This window comes from Candoia aspera, chromosome 4 (genome assembly GCF_035149785.1).
Source record: "Candoia aspera isolate rCanAsp1 chromosome 4, rCanAsp1.hap2, whole genome shotgun sequence".
NCBI classification, from domain to species: domain Eukaryota; kingdom Metazoa; phylum Chordata; class Lepidosauria; order Squamata; family Boidae; genus Candoia; species Candoia aspera.
In genome coordinates this window covers 99,439,080-99,462,794 of record NC_086156.1, presented here as the reverse complement: position 1 = coordinate 99,462,794, position 23,715 = coordinate 99,439,080, and the positions used below count along the sequence as shown (strand labels likewise).

The window sequence follows — 23,715 nt, the reverse complement described above, 5'->3', positions numbered from 1 at the left end:
TCTCAGCCACAGAGGTGTCTCTTACTGCACATGGGTGTCTCATCCAGAAATAAAGTTATTACTTAAGAAACCCTGTTCTCTATGCAAATTCAATAAATCTACAGCCCTAATCTCATTACAGCTATCAATATTAAATAACACTCCTTATCTCCCATCAGGTGAGATCACCACACAGAGGTGAATTATTCAGAGAATATTGGCTGACGCAACACCCAAAACTTCAGTGTCCTGTAACCCTGCCTTGTGGGCATGAAGCAGAATAGGATATGGGCTATTAATAGTATTAATGTTATTAGTATCATTCATAGTAGCATTTGTAGAATCCCAGGAAATGTTCAATGTCAACATTCACAAGGAGAAAACTCAGCATTTATTTTGGGACAAAAGAGGCTCAGGTTTGTTCTTCAGGTAGGTGACTCACCTGTTCACAATCTTATTAGCAATGGTATTTACTGTATTACATCTGGTTCCCTGGCAGTGAGACGGATGTGCAAGATCAGCAGTATATTAATAGCCCGAAGGATTCCTTAGTGACCCTGAGTCCAATGCTAAGAGCTCGCCTGGCTTCTGGAAAGCCCCTGGTAGAGGAAAGAAAGCCCGCTGCTTCTTCCTTCCAGTAGACTGGCCTCAAGGTTGTATTTCATTAATTCCTATTGGTTTTTGGCATTTTTCAGATACCATGTCATAAGTGGCATTTCCTTTTCTCCTTTCCTAAATAAAAAGGATGCCCATGAGCAAGAGAAAGCCAGTTTTAGAGTTACAACACCAATTTCTTCACTTTGGCTATCCTAGATCCTTAATAGATATAACAATAAAATAATGAGTCGGCCAAAACATAGTTAAGTTTGTGGTGTTTACATATCATTCAGAGATGTATACATTAAAATTTTAAATAATAGTTAACATTTCCTTTAAAAACAAATAAATCAAAAACATCACCATCAAAGGAAATATACTTTTAAAAAAGAAAAATGCCCTTTCTTTCTTTCTTCTGCTGGAGCAAGTTGGGAGTGGGGACTGTTACACCTTCTTCCTTTGTACTCCTACAACATAGATATTCAAATCCACAATGAGGAGTGGTGGAGAAAAGGACTTTTCCACTTGTATTGCTGAAGAACAAATAATAATCAGTCCCAATGTCTACAAATACATTTTCCAGGGATATAAAATCAGTAACTTCTTGCTGAGTTCCAAGAATGAGACTCAGCTTTCTGCGGGGGAAGTAGTTTCTCTATGGAATTTTGAGAAAATGCCAAAAACTGGGGGGAAAGAAGGGCAAAGGAACAAGGACAGTATGAACTGTGGAAAGTGAGTGCGCATGTGTGTGGGGTGTTGATCATTATCAAGTTACCAGATGGAAAGTGTGTGATATTTTGAAGTGGTCCTGGTAAAAATTTATCTTTCAAATACATAATGGGAGATTTCCTCTGCCTCCCATCCTCCCACCCCTACACAAATAATAGCTTGGGAGAAGTAATTTTGGTCAGGACACACAGCAGGAAAAAGGTGAACTCTTCCCTCCCTGACAGTTGAGACTAATAATTTTTATCTCCCTTTCCTGACAATTCTTGCATTTATAAAAATATGTTAAGTTAAACATTTGGATCTGAAATAGAATTAAATCTTAGCTGAGAAGGGGAAAGGCTAGCCACTTGGGGAAGGCAGTGAAATTAGTACTGAAAAGGAGGCATGAATTAGGGCAGTGTTTCTCAACCCTGGCAACTTTAAGATATGTGGACTTTAACTCCCAGAATTCACCAGCCAGCCATGCTGGCTGAAGAATTCTGGGAGTTGAAGTCCACATATCTTAAAGTTGCCAAGGTTGAGAAACAATGAATTAGGGTATCAGGGGTTTATTAGATGAATTTTAGCAGTCATAAGGCAGATGGTTCAGCTTTGAGAAAACGACTTAATGGGCTGATGGAAAATGCTGGGTTACTGAGTGTCCTATTAATTTCTGGCAATTTTTTTCACCTGCCCATACGAAGACTGAAAATTAGTATCAATCCTTTTTTCTTCCTTGCTGCCTTTAACTCCTTTTTTCATGCTTTTCTATGGATAAAACACAATCCTTATTCTGACAAAAGCAAAACCACAGTGGGGATGATGCTTCGTGTTTAAATCCAACAGGATTTGAACCAGCTGCTGGCATCAAAGATGCAGTTTTTCGTGGGGCAGGGAATACTGATCCGGCTGAAATGCATGTGGACTAAGATGTTACATCTAGCCTGAGACCTTTGCAGCTCTCTGAAGACTTTGCGCTACTCCTTTGCAAAGATCTGAGTTGTGCCACAAAGTGTTTTGCGATTTAGAAAGCTCAACTCGGGATGTGAAGAAGCCTTCAGACCCTGAATTGTTATACCCAAGGGACTACCTGAGGAAAGGCAGTGGTGGAAGACTAGATTTGGAGTTCTGAGTTGCAAGATACGAGTTCTTGAAAGTGAAAAGTGTGACAAGTGGAACTTAACACAACTAGCTTTGAACTTCTTAGCACACACACACAAAAAGGAAGTGTGTGGACTGGGGTGCTGGGGACCTGCCTGCAGCCATTAGAGAGATCTGGATAGACTAATTCTTCTTCCAATTCATAAGGTCCTTCTCTTTTCCTTATTTATTGTTCTCGGATCTTATAACCTGAATGCGCAAGTATCAACGGGTTCTGGAAAAATGGGAGAGACGCAGTCTTTTAACCATCCTGATTGCACAGTGACTTATTGTGACTGAAGAAAATTCTGTTTCCAGAATAAAAAAAAAAAAGATCTCAATCTGAAAAAAGGCAATGCAGAAAGGAGAGGTAATTCTTTCTCATTTCAGTTCTACATAAACCGAACTGTCATCACCCATTCCTGCCTATTAGAAGAACAAGGGTATGTCTATAAAAAAAGAATCTGAATCTAATCTAATGATCATGTTATAACATGACAGTGGCAGTGTTCTCAATTGCATTCTTCTGTACACCACCAAAAGCGTATTGGATTAACTTCAGAAGGAAGCCCCAAATATGTTGCTGCTACACTTCAGGCAGGAGAGGGGGAATCGGTTTTAGAGGCAATGTTCTAATGGCTCCCCAAGGAACTGGGGGGAGGGATTCAATTTCTGAGAGGTGGCAGTAAAGGGAGGTTGGGAGTCATGGCCTCTGTGCCATGAAGAATTAAGAGCTGTCAGTTATGGGTATGTGTCAGCTGTTCCTGCTGGAGGAAACAAATAGTGTTCAGTGTTGTGTCAGTGTGTATACTTTAGCTGTCTGGCTCTCTGCTGCCCCCTGCTGGTTGTTGGTGTATTTACTTCCTTTTGCAAGACCAAATAATGGGGAGTAGGGTACCTATAAACATTAGTGTGCCAGACCCAGAATACTGCTTTCTTGAATGCACAGTGCAGCTGGCTTGGCAACCAACTCTAAGGGACAGCCTGCAGGAAAAAGCATGTGAAAAATCCTCCTGTGACTATCGGCATCAGGAAGCAGTTTGGGGAAATCAAATGACTTGAATGATCCTGGAACACAGAAAACTAGCAGTTCGAAAGACATGCTAGCTTACTCCCTGATGTGCTTGGTTTCGGTGTGCAGGGTGCTGTTTTTCTGTAGCCAGTGAGTGAACACACGGGCTTCCCCACGTTCTAAATGGCTAACAGTCTGAAGGGGGCTTTCCATTTTTTTCTTCTCAGACATGCAGACCAGCTGTTATGTTGGGAAGCAGAACGCAAAAGTCCAATCAAGGAGGAAGTGTTCCTTTAACGTGATCACAGTTGGTTGCCCCCTAGTCGTGGTGGGGTTGAGTTGGCCGAGATGCTTCAAAACCATCTGCCTCTGTCTGATGAAGGCTGAAGATAACTCACTGGAGGAGAAGCTGCCCCAAAACACAAAGGATGCATCCATTCCCTGAAGTTGCCACACCGTGGCAGTTCCCAAGCTCAGGCCCCACTGGCCAATCCCAGCAGTGCTGGAGAAGGCTCTGGAGGGAGGAGTGGGACAGTGGGGATGCTGGCATGCCATCAGACTGGCAAGGTAGTGTGGTGGCCCCACAATAGGAATGGTTGGTTTCATGGAGTTCAACCCAGGTGGGCTTGTCAGCAGGTCCAAGAAGAGGTTACAGGAGGATGTACAGCAAGGGGAAAGGATGGGAACCAGGGAATCCCCACCTCACGCCTGCTCCTGTTTCTGCTTCACTGAGATCCGTTTCTTGCGGGCAGCCAACATCTCATAGAAAGGATCCACGCTTACAGCAGCCCTGAGGAAAAGTATGATACGGAGCATTAAGCCAGGAGCCAGGCCCAAAGAGGGAACGGGATTTCTCGGGAGGGACTGTGTTCCGCTTTACCCCCGCTTCAGCCTGGAGGGGTGTAGCTGGTGGGTAGACTTGGAAGAACAAATTCCAAATCCTGCGTAGCCATTAATTTAACGGTTGTGTTTCTATAACCTGCCACACTCTAAAACCAGTCTGATGTAAGAGAATTTCTGTGTTCGTATGACAAGCTATGACCCGAAAATAGACCATATTATGGCTTTCCTCTGCAGAACCTATTAAGATAGTGGTAGGGCTCCCACAACATACTGAGCAACCTTTTAGCTCAGCTGCGTGTATTGTCTGAACCCAGTTAACTCTGGACCTACTAGCTCCATCCGCTGTGTTACCCACACATACTGGCTAACCCTTCAACTAAATTGGACCACATCAGTGGCGTAAATGTCTGCTTAACAAGGGAACGGAGAAAGTGGAAGAGGGAGGACAGGAAGTAAAGGGTATATCTATCCATACTTGTTTACATGTTCAGGTCATAACAAAAGGCATGCTCTTGGGGGGAAGCTTGCTATATACCTTGGATTACAGCGCAGGGAGGAAACGCAGCTTCTCAGAGCAACAGATTAAGAGGAGGAAGTTTTGAGTAAGGATTACAATAGGTGATTTACTTAGTCATTTTTAAAGGCAGCAAAGTGGACACAGCTAAGCTTTATGTGCTGTAATATCCTGATTGCAGATTTTGCACTACCCACCTACCAGCCGCTCTTTGCAATTGCAGAGAAGTGGCACTTTTACAATCTTAGATTCATATCTACTTAGCTCTAAGTTTTCAGAGAATCCCACTGTGAATTTATCTCCTATTCAGAATGTTGAGTGAAACGTTTAGCCATTATTAATCAGCATAAAAATCTCTTAATGCCTGTGGAAAGATTAAAACTTGGATCCTTAATTTAGCCTCCCCAGCAATACACTACATAATTGTACCCCTTCTATTAGGTTATCAGATCACGTTTTTCTTCCTCGTTGTCTGGCTCCCAAATCTCTAAGAACAATATTAAAAATTTTCTATCAGTTTCTTCACTCCTGAACAATATAACCAAAGGTTTCCTGCAGAGGAGAAGTCTTTCTAGTTTAATAATATCGCCGCATGACAGATGCCAACTGAGGAGGACAGTCAGGATAAAAAACAGAAAAAAAAGAGATCCCTAAAACAATGGCTGTGTCTCCCAATATTGAATAGTATTTTTTTAAGAATATCCCCGATATCTTATTAGGTCTCAGAGTAGGATTGCTAAATTCTAGGAAAATTTCAAGGTTTTGGGGGAGGTCAAGTCACAACATGTTGTGAATGTCCTGTACTAGAGTTTGGGTTAATGTCCAGAGAAGTTAAAACTGCTGTTTTCTGCTAAATAAAGTCTAGAAATTTAAAGTGGAATGGCATCTCAGGAGCTAGAGCTGGGAATCAGGATTCCTGCAAAAGAAATAATGCCTTATCCTCACTTGATGGATTTAATCCATTCATCCTTTTCTTCCTGTGTAGGTGCTGAGATGCGGTAGACCATATGATTCCCCTCAACCACACGTCCATCTGCCTCAGTCTTGCAGGCCTTGATTAGCTGGCCCTTGTTATTGGGAATGTAGAGTTCAAAACAATTCTGAAAAAAATAAAATAAAACAGTGATGAAAGGAAGAGAAACCCTTTAAAAGGCCAGGCTTTTGCAAAAGGCTTGTGAAAATGCCTTTCAGGAGATTTGAGAGCCCAGAGAAGGGAAAACAGAAAAAGTGGATTGTAAGGCAAAGTGATGCCTGATGACAACTTAGGTCAGCAAACTTGGGGGGAAGCTGTGATAGAATCCAGTCCCTCACCCAACCAATCTATTATTTTTTTCAATGCCTGGACCTGACTAATGTTAACCCCATCGTTTAAGGAAGTTAAGATTGCATCAGTCTATACAGGCTCGTCAGGTAATAACCAGCCATAGGATCTCTTCAGTGGTAGCATCCTGATTCTGGAATTCCCTTTCCAGAAATATGAATTAGGTAATATCTCTTTAGTTTTATCACTCTGTGAGTTTTATATATAATAAACCTTTGATTTAACAGACCTCAGCTAGCAGACTTAGGATGCAACAGACAAATCTGTCTGCTTCTGAACATGTGTAAAATCCTATCCTGTTTTGTGCATGCATAAAATTCCATTCGGGTGTAATATCCTTCCCCATTATTAGTCAGTTGGGGGTTTACTTGCACAGTGATTCTGTAGTCTTACAATTTCTATTCAGAGTCAGTCCAATAGTGCTTACTCTCAGGTAAATCTGCACAAGATTTCAATCTTTGTTCAATTCAATAGCTATAGTTTTCTTTTATGACAGTAAGAGCAACTTAAAATAAAATCAAAAAGCATGTTGGAATAAAAACAAATTGAAAGACAAAATAATAAAAAGTTTAATTGGCATAATATAAGCACTTTGCTAATGGTTAAGATGTCAGAGACTGTGATGCCTCTCTGGAAACGAAAAAAACACCTTCAATTTAAACATTAATAGATAGCTGTAAAAAACCATAAAAATCCAGCATAAAAATATTAATACAAAAGGTTACAGATCTAAATTAAGTATGCAAATTATCTCTCTTGAAAGTGGCTAAAAATTTTTTTAAGCTTTTGTTAACTGTCTGCTTTGCCTGCCTACCCAAGCTTAGCTGTGGAATGTTGGTCTAAAGACAGACAATCAGAAAAAAAGTGGAAGATAAATGTTTTCTGCAAACGAAGTGTGGCCAACCATGAATCACATCCAGCAAGCAGTCACTCTGGCAATGCTGTAAGCAATCGTAACACAGCACTACTTACTGGTTTCCGTGGGTCTTCTACTTCCCGGATGCTGAGGTTTTCCAGTGGGATGATGCCTCTTGGCTCTTTGTCCTAAAAATGGATTTTAAAAATATGAATGAAACAGAACAGGCCCAATAATCTGGGTAAGTGGGGCTGAGGGTAGTGGAAGCATCTGTTCCAGGAAATCTCTTGGAGGGTAAGGCTTAATTAGTCTTCCCTAATTTGAGATTACAGCTCCCAGAATTTTTAACCAGTAAGCTAATGACTAACTGGAAATTCTCAGAACTGTATTCTCAATGTATCTGGAAGGCACACATTTGGGAAAGACTGTATTAGATCGACCCTTTCTGGAGTCTGAGTAATGAGCACTGCTGTGATGAAAGAGCTGTAGTGTTGGACAACCCCCCACTCCCCCATGAAACTCACTAGATGAGTTTCTCTTTTCTCAGCCTGGACTGCCTCACAAGGCAGTTGTGAAGGTAAAATCAAGGGTCAGGATAATCGTATCTGATGACTTCAGATGATATAGATCTAATAAAGCAGATTAGAGTCTTAACCCAAAGAAACCAGCTCTTCGTCAGTGTAACAGACCACATGGCTGTCTCTTCCTAGCTTCTATGTACAGGTAGTCCTTGACTTATGATCACAGCTGGGACTAGAATCTCCTTCATAAGCCGTTGCAGTCATAAGCCAAGTCACCACATGACTGGACCCGATTTTACGACCATTTTTATGGCGGTCGTGAAGCAAATCCAGCTTCTCCAACGGGCATTTTTTTGCTGGAAAATGGCAAAAAACATTGCAAAACGTGGTCACATGCTGCTGCAACCGGTCGTAAATGGGAGCCGGTTGCCAAGCACCCAAAATGCGATCATGTGACCGCAGGGTGTGCCTGCGCACAATGTTTTGTGATGCTCGGAAGTGCTTTACAGGCTGTAAAGCACCCATTCTGAGGCCGTCATAACTTCAGACTGTCGTTAAACAGTCGTAAGTCAAGGACTACCTGTACTCCTTTATTTTAGGACTTGGTCTTAGGACTTGGTATAGCACTGGTGCTCCTGCATTTGTGTTACTTTTGATCTTGGTTACAACCATAAAAAACATGATGGTAGCAGTTGCTAACTGGCTGTTGATCTTGCAGAACTTTGAGGAGGAGTTTGTTGTACCCTGCCCTCTTTCTGCCCACATGTCTTGAAAAAAGTACTCTTTCCTCAGCAGCTTCACTGCTCCAAGTTGGCACACTTCTCCTGGACCACCAGGCTGTTGTCCAGATCCTTCCTGCCCAACGTGGGCCATTTTGTTCCCTGAACTGCAGCCCTAGGACTCTTAGGTTCCCAGTTGCTAATAGGGGGAGTGCAAGATGGGTGGGAGAGGGAAACTGTACTAACTGTGGTGTATTCAAAGTAATAGAGGCAGTTGTCAGTCAAGATGAACCAGCGCCGTTTCCATGTCTTCACCCGTCCTCCTGAAAACAAGAAGGGGAATCGGTTCTCATTTAAAAAGTATTTTTACTTTGGTCACCAACGTTTCTCTACCTTCATATTTTGGGGCAGGAAGCCATGCTTATGAATAAAGCTGATACAATAAAGAGTTCCGAAACAAGACCAAAGGGGGGGTGGGGGAGGAAGGAAGAACAAGACAAAAAGAGCACAAAATGAATCGAAGTAATTAAACACAGCTGGAAATTATTCTAGGAGTTTGCAAAATAGTACCTTTTCCAACGGTGGATTTCTTTTATGAGCATTAAGGCCTTCCAAATACTGTCCCCTATTTTTTTTTTAATGCAAAAATGAGAATGGATACGATTTAAGATCCGTTCTACGCAGACATTTTTAAGGCTGTCCTGAAGCTTGTAATAGTGGTGGTAGCTTTAATTTATCATCAATTTTTGGACATGTGTTTTAGCAACTAAATATCATGGCTACCACTGAGCATACATTGACCCTCTACAAAGCAAATATACTCCTGACTTTAAGACAAACTTCTGATAAAGCACAGCTGCGTCTCAGAAGCAAATCTCCTTTAAGCAAGGTCACTGTGGAGGAGTCTGGGAGAAGTTTCCAGCTTCCAACACCTCTCCGAACAAAATTTTCAACTCCAAGGGGAAGCAGCTTTTGCGTAAGCACTCGATTCTTCTGAATAAAGCTCACCCTACATTTTCAGAAAAAGCAGGGCTTTCAGCATGCAGAGCAAGCAATCGCTATAGGCTTGAAGCAAGATACAAGTTCAGATTTGTTGCCAGCTGCGTTTGCAAAGCCAACAGTCATTCCTGGCTTGAGGCAAAGCTGATCTGTACATATGCATGGCTGTAGGCCTGCTTATCACTGGATAAGGATTTCAACTTTCTTGTTTCTGCAGTCCCCAATTCATTACAGTGAGTCAATTTCAAAGAGCACATAGCCTCTCATGTGGAAATGGACAGCTATGAGATGCCAAAATACTCTTTCAGGAACTTAAGAACACACCAAAGTCCACGTAACTCAGCCTTCTGCTGCTTCTGACCACTGCTAGGCAGATACTTCTGGGAAGCTAAGAAGGACAGCTTGAAGGCTGACATTCAGTAACATGTTGCTTCTCAATAAAAAAGTTGCATCTCACAGTCTACATGAGTATGATAAAGTACAAGGAATCTATGCTCTGTTGCAGACACCTTCTCTTTCTCTCTCTTGCTTTAATAACAGAAAAAAGAACAGACCAGCTTTCTAAAAAGTAATCTTTACTGGAGCTCTAGGTGGACTATTTATGACATGTAATCCACAACCTACATCTGTACCTCTCAAAACACCTACAATTGCACTGTTAAAATACGGTGGTAGTAGGACTGAAAACAGTAAAATAGGTACGGGAGTTAACGCAAAGCCTTTGGGAGATGACACTTTCTCATCCTTTCCCATAAAACGTGCTCGGCCTCCCAATCCGTTAAAAAAAGTCCCCCAATTTTTTATCCTTCCCTTCCAGTGGCACCACAGCCTCACTGTATGCACCCCTGCCCTAAAGCTGTAAGCATGATCAATTCAGACCTCTGTCAACAGCTGTGTCTATTACCTGGTAGCTTGCTGCAATGGGGGGGGGAGGAGGAGGGGGGAACAGATTGAGAGAGAAGTGTCAGAAAGAGAGGGGAAGGGGGGATGTCAAAAAGAGAGAGTGGGTGCCCCCACCCACTGCTTTTGCTGCAGCCCTACCCTCCAATTAGCAAATGGTCCCAAACAGATGGCCACTGAGGGGACGACATAATTCTCAACAGAAAATGGGTGCCTGCCCCTGCATCAAGACACGTACCATTCCGGGGATGAAGAGAATGCTAGCTCCTTACATCTCCTCCACATTCACCTTGTACGAACTGAACCCCATCACATCCAGTATTACATTTCCAACCCCTCCATGCCCTAAACCCCCAACCCCAGACCCCCTTTCAGTCCAAAATGCAGCAGGCAAACCAGCCTTCGGCTGCAAAGCAAAAGGCCCCCTCCTCGCACCTACCTCCTGGTTTGGGGGCAGTATTCAGACAGTAGAACAAATGTAGTCCGCGCCGTGGGATGGTGGAGGAGAGAGGGGGGCAGGGTAGCAGTGGTGGGGAAAGGGGGGAGCAAAGAGAGAGAAAACAAGGCAGGGACCAGGGAGTCAGGATAGAGAGAATGGGGGTGAGAAAGAGAGAGAGGAATAGAAAAAGAGAGAGAAAGAGAGAGAAAGGAGAACAAGTTACATCAACATAAGGTAGAAGTACATGGTCAAATCAAAAATCCTCCAACACAGACATAGGCATTTGGGGGCAATGGGACTAGGGAATGGGACAGGCAGAGGGAGGAAGGATTTAAATTTTATGGGGATGGGTATAAAAGGGACAGGCGTAACTTTGCTAACTGGTTAGGCCTTCTAAACCTATAACAAATTACAGGAAATCCTATCTCTAGAAGTTCAGGTGACTTTTGCAAACCATGATACAACCAATTTTGCTACATACTGGCTTCCACAGGGAGGCACAACTGATTGTAACCATCGCTGGTCTCTGCAGGTCAGCGTACGAAGTCACCAAGGGCTTTGGCCTCTCCAGGAAGCTACATGTTAATCAAGCCAGGAATTCAGATTCCAAGCACAGATCTTCAAAATTAATTAACTGTCCATTTGTGAGGAAAGTGGGCTAAGTTGTATTTTTCCTCTTGCTCAAATATTGCTATTTTTCTCTCGTTTCTTCCATCTTGAAGAGATGCTGTTTGGGCCACATGGTCCTTCCCTCATCTGTCCATCTGCCCTGCTCCACATCAGAGTTTGGCAACAGAAGGCCTGTAATAATATTTTGCCTGCAGCAAATGCTACATTCTAGCGGTGCTCTATCAGAGTACAGGAAAGGGTGATGTGACAGGAAACAGCCACATCCTTGGAGGAAGGACTTAGTGGCTATAGCTTGGTTTCTTTAGACCAGCAAGTGTGAAAGTGCCTCCATTTGCATCCTTCTACCCTCGCCTTGTTCTCTTCTCCGAGGCCTAAGATTTGCCATGAGAGCCAAAGAACAAACTGGACTCAGTGATCAGACTCCCATCTTGCCATCATGTGTTTCCAAGGAACACTGAACGTTAAGTTTCCCAAGCACCTAAAACAGCTGATCCCAAGGATTTATAAAATCTTTGACTCCAGGATTGTTCCTCAGTCCAAGCTACTATTTCTGGCTTAAGAACACACATAAGGACACTGCTTTGGATTTCTTCTGCCTGGCTCTGAGTTTACATTCCTGGTCACTGCGTAAGCCTTGCCTGCTTGGGATCATATGCTTCTGGCTTACTTTGGATTGACAGGAAGGTTCCCTGTGGGTCCCAAAACCCATCTACTTCATGCCTCACTCTTGTCAAGAGTTCTATTCCACTTTGCTTCAAGATAACAATGACATCATAGGGCTGCATGCTCCTTGTCCAAGGAGGAATTCTTTCTCTCTGGCTTACAAAGCAGTCTGAGAGCACAGAATTATCCGACAATGTGTGTTTTTAACTACACAAGTGAAATTGTTTTATGATAGATGTTACACTGGTAGTAGTTCTGCTAGTTGCCCTAAATCTGCTTCGAAGAGTAGAAAAGTAAGGATTGCATGTTCTGAATATGAATCCAGATTTAAGCCTCAGCATCCTGGAAAATTTCAATGTTTTAATGCCCCCCCGCCCCCCACCTTACAGAAGCATCCAATAGGTTTGAAAAGGTACCAGCAATAATGGCGAAACATCAGGCGCCAGAGATAAGGCTTTCAGCGGCCTGACGCTGGGGTTTCAGTTACTTGCCTGCTTTTAAAGGCAATCCACAAAAATCCCAGCAGACCCCTCTCATCATCCGTCAGAGAAGATCCACCTCAGTGTGGAACTGGGAGGTGGGAAGATCTCTGCAATTCAATGGATCCCCGTGGGTCATATATATATATCTTTGGTTAATGGGAAAGGGAGGGACATCAGGGGGGATTTCAGGAGGATCCCTTTGATCTGATGAAGAGAGAGGTCATGCTTTAAATGACACAACAGGTGGGGGGAAGAGAGGAGAGTGCAGAGACGTGCAAAGATCGTGGGGTAGTGGTGGCGGGAGAGGGCAAGGGGAAGGGTAACGGGGAACAGGAGGAAAGGCCATAGTGCTTAAGGGGAAACAGGGGGCGCGCCTCTCACCCAGCTTGAGGAGCCAGCCCTCGCGATCAGGGTTAAAAAATGTGTGTGTCAAGTCGTTCCCATCATCCTCTGGGATCTTGAAGGGCTCATTACGGATGCTGTCGTACAGATTCTAGTGGGAGGGGAGGAAGGAAAGGAGTTATAGGCAGACCACCCCCTTTTCCAATTCGGCAAGGATCAAAGATGTCTATGTTTGAGTTTCCACAGCACTGAGACCGTGCTTGGTTGAATATACAACGGAGAGGATAAAATAATACAGAAAATGCGCTCACCAACCAAAGCAAAATATTTAAAATAAATGCATAAGAAATTGCAATCACAGTAATAGCATTATGTTAAAACAAGGCATTAAAGCAGTGTTTCTCAACCTTGGCAACTGCAAGGTGTGTAGACTTCAACTCCCAGAATTCCCCAGCCAGTTGAAGTCCAACAGCTTGAAGTTGCCAAGGTTGAGAAACACTGCATTAAAGTATCTCAGAACTGGGCAGAGAATTTTTGAAATGGGAAAAACAACTACAAAAAGTGGTTTCTTTCCTCCCTCCCACCAGCCCTCAAACCACAGCTGTCTAGCTGAAAAACAGGCCTTGCATTTTGCTAGCTCCTCACCCGCAGCAACTCCTCCGGCAAGTCCCCCCCATCATTGATACCACGGTTCATGGTGATGAACCTCTCAACTGTGGGCTTGTCTCGGACGTTGGGATTGTGAAGGCTGGTGTTGAGCATGATCACTGCGAAAGAGAGGACGTAACACGTATCTGGGGAAGGAAGGGGAAACAACAAAGGAAGTATTTCAGCGCTTACTTCTGTGCATCTCAATAGATGTTACGGATAGGCTTTTCTGCTTATACATTCTCATCTGCGAATTAAATCATTAATATAGGAACAATACCTGATGGAACGTAAGTTATGGAACTGCAGAGTATCAACTGCAGCACATTGTTCTGTGACTCTTGCATCCTTCAGGCTGTGCTGAATGCTAAGAGTACGCTTATTACATAGGCGGTGAAAGCATTTAGACAGCACCATTTCAGGCTACTATGTAATGGCATGTGGGAATGACCTTGGGAGACAGGAGGAAGGGCCACAGCCTAGACAACCATCCTGTAAAAGATATCTCAGCCCACAGAAGCAGAGGGGACACGGGAAGCATTTCAGAAGGGACCCTCCCTAGTTTTCTGGAGAGTAAAAGTAAAGGAGAGGAGAAATACATCCAGACCTGCAAGATTCTATTAATGTAACCTTACAATAAAAACAGAGCCAGTACTCAAAGTAGCGCTCCTTGTCTGGACTACCTTGAAGGCCTGACAGCCTACAAGAGGAAATATTTTAGAAATACTGCCTGCATGAAGCAGCACAGACACTTCAGGGAAAGAGCGCTACGCTGAGCTTTTCTCTAATGCGCTTAGGTTGTTTTTTTAAAAGAAAAGGAAATATTCAAACATAATACTCACATCACTCTGATATATGTAACATAGTCTCATATTCTCACCTTATTCTACACAAGCTATTCCTAATGAGTAGTTTTTAGAATACTTCGCTCTTATGGTTCAAACAGGTACCATGGCTCAAAGGGAAGCTATAACACAGACTCTCTCTCTCTCTCTCTATATATATATATTCACACACACACACATGTACTATAGGACTGGGTTAAGGTAGGCTGTGGCCCAAGGCTGGATCATCTAGCACCATCTTTGCAGAGATTCTAAAAAAGATCACCATATAAAACAGTCTGATACCTGATTCTGCAAGGCAAATTGATCATGTGACCTTCTCCACACCAAGGACAAGAAGCTGTGGTCTACAGGCTGGATCTGGCCACCAGAGGCCTAGATGAAGGCCCCCTTCTTTCCTGAAGTTCAGGAAAGTTCACTATTCAGATAAGTATTTATTTCTTAGACACCCTTTCATACAAGGGGTATCTAAAGTTCAAGGAATTGTACACAGCCTTTCTCAACTCCTATTTTCCTACTCGAACCCTCTTAGGTAGTTTGGGCTGAGGAAGAATGACTAGCCCAAGGTCAACAAGTGAGCTTTTGTGGCTAAGGGGAGACTAGAATCGGGGTCTTCCCTGCGCCAGTCCAATACCTTTCCCACCACACCATTCTGATATAGTAATGGAGGAGGAGATCTCAACTTTACCAGCTATTGAATCATTCTGTTTTCTGTCTCCAGAGATCAATGTGTTTGATAGGGAGTGCAAAATGTGTGAGAAAGGGGAGGGATCAGCCAGCGTTCCGGGTCTTTCCTCATGAAATTTCAGGAATTAACTTTGGAGGAACTCTGGCTCTCACAATGAAGGTGTTCCCTTTGTACTTTTATAGACATTAATGAATCTCTAATTCTTGTAAGTAGGAAAAACACACTTTGCAAGCAAACACCAGTGCCCTCACAGGGGAATAAATGGCAGAAATGTCCTTGTACTCAACATTCAGAGTCTAATTCAAGTACTGCCAGCATTCTTCTTTAACCCAGAGAAAGTTTGTAGCTCACAGCGAAAGGGGCCCCCATCCTCTTTCCCAGGAAATGCTATACCTGTAGACTGAAAGACCCCTGGGTTGCACAGACAGTACCGCTGGGCAAAGGCTTCCATCATGCGATCAATTTTCTGGGCTTCTCCTGGTAATCGAAAACTCCACAGGAACTGCCTGCAAAGGGGAATGGGAAGCCGTGAATAAAGGCACAGAAAGTTCTCAGTTATCTACTCTGAAATATTGGATATATTCTTTATTTTGAAAACTAGGTATCCTACAGATCCCATTATACAAGTAGATTCCATATCTGGGATGTTTTGCATCCTGGTTCTTTCTATCCCCTTTCACCACTATGCATGTGATTTTAAAGCACTCCCTACATCTAGCAAAGACTGAAGCGCTCCTCAAAATGAGCGACCACTCCAGTTTTCCTGCTAGTATCTCTAAATCCATTTAGAAGTACTAATATTGCACTATTAGAAAACAAATTTAAACTTAGGCTTTGCATTCTGCATTTGGATGACTGATGCCCACCTTCCTCCCTTCCTCCCTCCTCCCTTCCCCTTCTGGATTTATTTTCCTGCTTTCATTGTTCTTTTGTCTTGTGCTATTTTTGTGTGTTTGTTTTTCTCTTGTTCTTTGTTTTCAAATGTTTTAACGAATGCAAGCGACCCAGAGTTGTGGGGAGTCAGGCGGCACATACATTATAATAATAATAATAATAATAATAATAATAATAATAATAATAATAATAATCCCATGTACCTGGGGTGGATAGCCTACAAGGTGCCCACCCACAGCGAACACACCACTGTGCAGTTGAGTTATGGTTTAACAAAATCTGGAAGGCCAAAGGATCCCCACCCATCTGTATAGAAACATATCATGAGATAGTTAAGAGATGGGGTGTGGTGATGTAGAAACGCCAAGGGCAAATCTTGATTCAGGATAATGCATGGGACAGATGGCAAAGGGTGGCATTCTCCCTCTTCCAAAATTAAAGGAAGGGTTGTGGGAACTGATGCCCACCCGTCTAGAGGGCCCTGGGTTGGGAGAGGCAGGAACACATGAGGTGCCATCAGACAAGCTCTGCTTTCCCTTTAGCAGGAGAAACATAGCAAATTCCTACTATTACTTCCCCCTTCAGCATCGGAACGGGAGGTACTGCAGCCAAGAGGTTGGAAAACTGCCTTAGCTAGCAAGGGCTCTAACACAGTGGATGGCTGAAGATTTCCAGACTCACCTGAGCGCTTGGACTAAATTGAGGTCAGTGAATTCATGCAAATCAACAAAGGCATGGAGCACAGCAATATTAAACTCCTCCCTGAATAAAAGGTTAAGAGAGTTTGGGTTAATCCTGCCCCTTTGAAGATATAGATACTCCTGCTGTTCCAATCAGTTAAATGTTTACCCTACTTTCTTCCCTCATGTTCACCTTCTCCTTAATCTGCTTAGATCTCACTCTAAAAAGCCCAAATTTGGGCTTCTCTCATTGGCAACACACCCTCCTTCTGAATATATTTAATCTATCATACTTCAGTTACTGCAGGTAGTCCTTGCTTAACCACCATTCATTTAACGTCAATGTGGAGATACGATGGGGCTAAAAAGGTTACTTATGACCCATCCTCCAAGTTACAACCGTCGCACCACCCCTACTGTTATGTGATTGCAATTTGGGCACTTGGCAACTTGCTCGCATTTATGACTGGTTGCAGTGTCCTGCGGTCATGTGATCGCAGTTTGTGACCTTCTTGGCTGGCTTCCGACAAGCCAAATCAATAGGGAACCAATGATTTGCTTAACGACCTCCACAATTTGCTTAATGACTGAGGTAAAAATGGTCATCAAATCGGGTCCAGTCACATGATGCCTCACTTAACTGCACTACTTAGCAATCAAAATTCCAATCCCAACTGTGGTTGTTAAGCGAGGACTACTGTATGCTGTTTTCCAGTGTCCCAGGAAGCTCCATAATTTAATCTGCACTCTGTAATTAATGGCTGCATCTTTCTGACTCTCTCATTTTCTCCTCCCATCACTGCCATTCTTGCTCACCTCTCACCAAGGTAGTCCCCAATGGCTGTCTTGTTGAGGCCTTCCCCTTTGTAGAGGAAGCGAGCAATGTCCTCAGGTGTGGAGCGCAGTAGTTCATTTTCTACCAGGAATTGTATTCCCTGGAAAAGACAATGAAGTCATGAAGTCTAGAACAGACACAGGCATCTGGGTACAAGTATGTTCCCACCCTCCAAAATATGTTTAACTCAGAAATCTCAGAGATAGGTTTCCTACCCTTCAGTCATATAATTCTGCCCTGACCAGGCCCGGGAAAACCCTGTGATTTCTTATTCCCAACAATTCCTGTCTCATCAGGAAACATTTGTTTTCCCTTGAATTTTTAGATATCGTAACATGTAAATCCATCACCCACTTACTTTTTTGGGATCCATGTTGAATTTCTTACGCCCCATCCCCATCTTCCGGTTTCTCTGTAGAGTTTTACTGTCCAAGAAGAAAAAAATCACATCTCTGACTCTTAAAGAAAGGGACTGCAACACTTTAAGCTCATTCAGGCTTTTGAACACACATACTAAATGCTACTGGCTTCACTAGATGCTAAGCATACTCTCGCTGCCAATTTTTATACAGCATTTTGCCTTCTGTTAATTTAAAATATATATTTTACTGTGTATAGCAGCTGGAAAAAGAATGTTAATGAGAAGTACAGTTTAAAGTTAGATTTAAATAGTACTGGGCATAAGCAGCCAAATCCTAACTTGTTATTGGCATAGATGCAAATAAAAACACGTTTTTAAAAAGAAGTATGATATAAGGTGGGAGAATATTTCTTTTTTCTGTATAGTATAGATTCTGTGGGTGCTGCTGTTTAAAATAAATAGCTCCTTTCTGGCAACCATTTATTTTCTTTCTCCCAAGAATGATGCTACCTCACAGCAGGCTATTGTTTTTATGACATAATATAAGTAGCCCGGAAGAGTATATTTAATCCGGCTCCCCCAGCTGTAATAAAGCTGCCTGCTTTACAAGTAACAAATGGTTTCCCCAAGGCAAGAGAAGTTCAACCTAGTACTCCCTTCAGTTAAGGCTACAACCCAATAAAATAACTTTAAATAAAATAACGACTTATGTGGATCTTGATTCGACTGACCAAACTTCCATCAGTTAAAACTATACGTGAACATATACTATACAGCCGAAGAAAGCAGGATTCTCTTTGGGTTTCAGCTGTGCCCACACAAATAGTAATAGGCACTGTCTTTACAAAGGTATTCTTTCTATCTCTGAAGTAAGAGCTGAAAGCTTCTTATGATACAGGTAGTCCGTGTTTAGTGACTGTCTCATACAGAGACCATTTGCAGTTACAACAGTGATGAAAAAGCAACGTTACGACCAATCCTTGAGTTTACAACCTTTGCAAGTCTGTAAAGCAAAGGAAAGCTGAAGTATGGTCATAAGCACAACCATGGTTTTACTTAGCCACCGCTTCACTTAATGACTGGTTGCTGGTCCCAATTGTGGTCACTAAATGAGGACTACCTGTAATGCTTTTTATATAAAATCTCTTGCTCAATAATCAGGGGCACCTTTAAAAAAATTAATGACTCTGACACAAACATAGATGTCTAGATTTTAGAGATTCCAAAAATACTCTAGCATCAACAGAGGCTGTATTACATGTATTATATATTGGAGAAAAATCTCAGAAATCAAGGAAACAGCAGATAATTAGAACTGGCATATTCTGAGATAACTCAGGGATCAGTCTGTTTGGAAAACACTGGAACAGTCTCAGAAAGGCCTCTCTTGAAACCATGATGTATTGATAGAGAAGCAGTCACTAGACCAGTGTTTCTCAACCTTATCAGCTTGAAGAGGTATGGACTTCAACTCCCAGAATTCCCCAACCAGCCTTGCTGGCTGGGGAATTCTGGGAGTTGAAGTCTACACCTCTTCAAGCTGACAAGGTTGAGAAACACTGACTAGACAATACTGAAGTATCTCTAGGGAATCCCTCACCTTCCCTCATTGGCCTCCAGCCCCTCCACCTCATTCATGGCTTCGCTGAGTTCATCTCGCAAACGTTGGATTTCCACCAGGAGCTCCTGCTTCCGTCGCCGGATGTTCTCCAACTCCAGCCTCTCCTCTGGTGTCAGGTCTGGAGGCACTGCAATGGAAGGAAGAAAGAGGATTGAAGAACATACTCTTCTTGTCATTTTGATCACTCAGCAATAGAAACCGTAGCCAGGAAGAGGGCATCAAATCAGAGAAAGCCAGAGGCATCTTCTCCAAAGAGTCCACATGCATATTCATGCCTCCATTTCAGCAACTTGTGACAGGGTTGCATAATCAGAAGGGGACATACGCGTATTAGACTCCAACTCCCTGCTTAGGCAGTATCAGCCCCTCAAGGTAGAACAGATCAGAAACAGATTCCACAGGGCTTCCAGTGTGAGTCAAGGCTAACGGAAGATGTCTCTGCGAATGAGCGGAGACGATGACTACTATGACGAACGAAAGACTGGCGAGTAGACTGGTCCTTTGAATCTCTCCGGAGAAGGAGAGATTGGGAGATCGCCCACCAGTGCTCTGAATGGCAGCTCCTCGTGAGAAGACCGCAAAACAGCAGTCTCCCATGGGTTTGAGCGCCAGGAGCCAAGGGAGATGACATCTTTGCTCTCAGCAGTGGCAGTGCCTTTCATAAGGACACTAAGCCAGCCAAACTCACTTTCTAATCACATGTGGAAATGTTTAATTTAACCACTTTATGGATACTAGAGACCTTCAAAACGGTGAGCTTAATTTGACACCTGGTGAGTTTTACCTTCTTCTTTGAATTTAAGAAATTTTAAACAGATTTAAGAATTTAAAATAATATACAATTGGCAAAAAGAAAAAAAAAGGATTTTGATTTAAGATAGTTTAAATGGATTGGTAGACCAGAGAGATTTGGAAAATTGATTATTTTTGCTGTAAGGTTTGAAAAAAAGTATATAATTAAATAATATACTCATGGGAAATGACTGAAACAGAACTAAACCGGTATTAGGTACTGAACCTTGATGAAGGTTGCAGTTGGACACTAGAGGGAACTAAAGGACCAGGCAGAAAAGAGTTAAATGGCTAAAGCAGCTATAACTTTTTCTTATCTTAAAAGTGTTTTTTGAAATATGGACTGAAATATTAATAACTAATATCTCAGAAAGGATACAGATTTCAATGGATAAACTTTTAGAAGATAATGAGAATTAAAAAAAACCCCTTTACCTGACATAGATATTATAGAGTTTGAAGGCATGGAAGACAATAAAATTGAGATTACCAAAAGGGGAATACAAAAGACAAATCAAGAAAAGGATCTGGACATGGAACAGCCGTGACAAGAAATCCTGGATGATGCTTCTTTATGGGGTTTACAAAGTAGGCTGGTGAAAACTTTGAAAACTCCTTTTAAATGCCAGAGTGATAAAAGAGCAAATCCTGCGATGCCATAGGAATGATTTAAAGGTCAAGACTGTGCAGAGCAAAAAGAAGGAATATAAAGTTGGATTATTTGACCAGAGATAAACTATTTGTTTGATATTTCTGGTAACTCCTGTTGGATTTTTTGCTGAACTAGGACTGAAAAGATTATGATTTCTGGGTTGCATATAGATAAAAGTTAGGCTATGGGGAGAAGAATTTTTTTTATTTGTAACTTTAAGAGGGTGAAAAGTTACTATACTAGCTTATGCTCAATGTGATGAAGGTTGGAAGCCACTTATATATTATTGTTTTCGTTGCCTTTTTCTTTTCTCTTTTCTTTTCTTTTTTCTGAATCTTCTGCACCTTCTGAACTTTTTTCTTTTTTCCTCTAGTTTAGTTGGTATTAGTTTTTACTATGTTTATTAAAAACTTCAATAAACATATTAACGAAAAAAGAAAGAGAAAGAGAAATTCCACAGGAAGTCTAGAACCAGGCTTTATTGAGATAGGCTATAATAACTATATTTTATTGAGATAGGCTATAACAACAGAATCTTGCAAACCTGGCTGTGTTTTACCTCCCTTCCGTCTTATATCCCAGTGAATCAGGGAGTAGCCTGCCTGAGTGTCTTCCCAGGGCTTAAGGAATGTTTCAATCCTATTAGCTTATATAATAATCTTGCCTATTTCCCTTAAGGCCATCTCCCCGACTCTCTATACCAGTGTTTCTCAACCTCAGCAATATTATGATGTGTGGACTTCACCTCCTAGAATTACTCAGCCAGCATGGGGAGGTGAAGTCCACACAACTTAACGTTGCTGAGGTTGAGAAACACTGGTCGATACCCAGATCCAAATGAAAGCATCCCTGACAGACGGCTGTTTAGCTGTTGTCTGAACACATCCAGCAAAGGGATGCCCCCTGCCTTGTTAGATAATTGGTTTCGCTGTCCACCTGCTCCTGTCACAAGGAATTTTTCCTAGCATTCAACTGGAATCTATCCTCTCTGTTCTGGGCCTGACAAGTCCATGCAATGCTGATCTTCAACGTTGTACAAATACTTATTATCACTTGTCCATTGTCCATGTTATGTTTACAGAGAACTCCTCCTTCCAGCAAGGACTTATGACTGACTTAATATGATTTCAATCTTGTTAGCAGGTACAAGCTTTGAAGTGGTTATTCCAGATTCATTTACAAAGTGTGTGTAAGAGGAACCAAGTTGTCAAGAAACTGAAGGTCACAGGTCCAAGCGTTGATCTCTGCACAGCCAAGAAGCTCAGTGGTGCTTTTGAGCCACTAAGGATAGCATAGCCTATTTCACAAGGTTGTTACAAGCAGGAAATGGGATGAGGAGCAGAGAATCAGGTATGTTGCACTGAACTTCTTGATGAAAAGCTCTTCAAGAGATATAAAATAATAAAAAACTTTGTGCAAGCCACTTCCTCTAGGATGTTAACCTTCCAGCTCAGAGGCACACCCAGAACAATAATTTATATTGAAGACAGCCTGCGGGTGTAGGCATATGCACATACAGTCCTCTGAGTAATTCTTAATGCTTTTCCTTTTGTTTTGTTAAAGTAATTGGGGGGAGGTATAATTACCAAAATCTTTTTGGGCTATAAAAACTTTAATTCTGTTCCAGAAAGGAAAAGGGTGTTCTTTACTTAATTTTATTCAGGGTAAGGAACCCTGAGGCAATGAAAATCTGGAATACTCCGAAACAATATAGATGCTAATTCACCTTCTTATTAATAATGATTATAACGAATTATGACCAGACACCTTTTTTAACCAAAACTCGACTCCCATGGCAGCTCACAAACATTTAAATTAAATAATATTAATAAACTAATAAGGTGTAGCATTATTAGCAGGCGTAACGTGTTAAAAAAAACCCTACAGGATGAGAGTCTATGATTTACAGTATTTAAGACAATTCCCCCCTTCCCCTCGCAGCATGGTTGGGTCCAATCACACACAATTGCCCCTTCCCCCCCAGGGATGGTACAGCCTCCCATTTAAATTATAACGGTGCTTTATAGAGCCTCGCTTTCAGCCATCAGGCCGAAGCGAATCGTCTCATCAATTCCCTCAATACGCTGGCAATATCCCCCCGCCTCTTTCGAAAGTCGCTTGAACAGACTCATCCCGTTTTACCTAATTGAAAGTCACAGCTTTCTTAGACAATGGTGCATTCCAACCTCTCCCCTCCCCTGTCATGGTACAAACTAAAACTCCCACCCCTGCCCGATTCATGTAATGGTGTATCTTAGTGGATGGAACGCGTCAGCTGCCTGTCATTAAATGGAAAAAATCCTGATTGCCCCCCTTTCCTTAAGATGGAATAGCCCATCCATGCATTCCCCTTTTATTTCGCATGGTTGACTCCAGCCTCACCCCTCTTTGTAAGGATCGGCCCCGCCCCTACGCAACTGGTACTGAATGGCTCAGTCCACCCACTCTTTTTCCCATTGTAGTTATTGGGCGGGTCTCATAATGGCACTATCTATCCATTTCCCTCCCGGCTTTAAGCTTCCCAATGGAAGAGTCCTAGGGTGCCTACCATAGATACCGTCCTCCATGACGACCAGAGTGCCCCCAAACAGGGCCAAGGGGAACCCCAGTTTCTCCCCGTCTCCTTTCTTCGGGGCTTCAACAGCTTCAACAGCTATGCCTTCTTTCAGCAGCCTGGTTCTATACTGAAAGGAACGTTCCGCCCCCCATGAAAAGCATAGCCAATAGGAAATAAGAATCTAGAGAACAGCCTCCCGACAGCTAGGAGAAGAAGCCAATAGAAATGGGAGGGCGCCCTCGTAATTTACATGAACATCGTAGCAACCAATAGGCATCCTCGGCATGATATTGACAGGGGAGCTATGCAATGAAAACTTACACTAGCCCACCCGATCATTTTTCGTGGTCTTGCAGTCGACGCTGTACTTTCAGCCGTTCCATTCTGTGCGCGTTTCAACGAAGATATAGGAAACATACAGACTAATTATTCAATTTACTGAAGAAGGATTTCCCCCAGGTTGTCCGGTGCCCAAAA

General features: G+C 42.5%; 1 protein-coding gene across 1 annotated transcript; it reads right to left on the bottom strand.

Annotated features, from left to right (window-relative positions):
* Positions 1–347: 347 nt before the first annotated feature.
* On the bottom strand, positions 348–23,366 carry CYTH2 (cytohesin 2). Its single transcript, XM_063301198.1, has 12 exons — positions 23,230–23,366; positions 19,217–19,364; positions 17,614–17,680; positions 17,237–17,355; positions 16,422–16,502; positions 15,240–15,352; positions 13,311–13,459; positions 12,705–12,816; positions 8,457–8,533; positions 7,087–7,158; positions 5,739–5,893; positions 348–4,226 (listed from the first exon to the last, which is right to left on the bottom strand). Exons 1-12 carry the CDS (start codon positions 23,246–23,248, stop codon positions 4,139–4,141), a joined length of 1,200 nt encoding a protein of 399 aa, XP_063157268.1. The 5' UTR covers positions 23,249–23,366; the 3' UTR covers positions 348–4,138.
* Between the last annotated feature and the right edge of the window lie 349 nt (positions 23,367–23,715).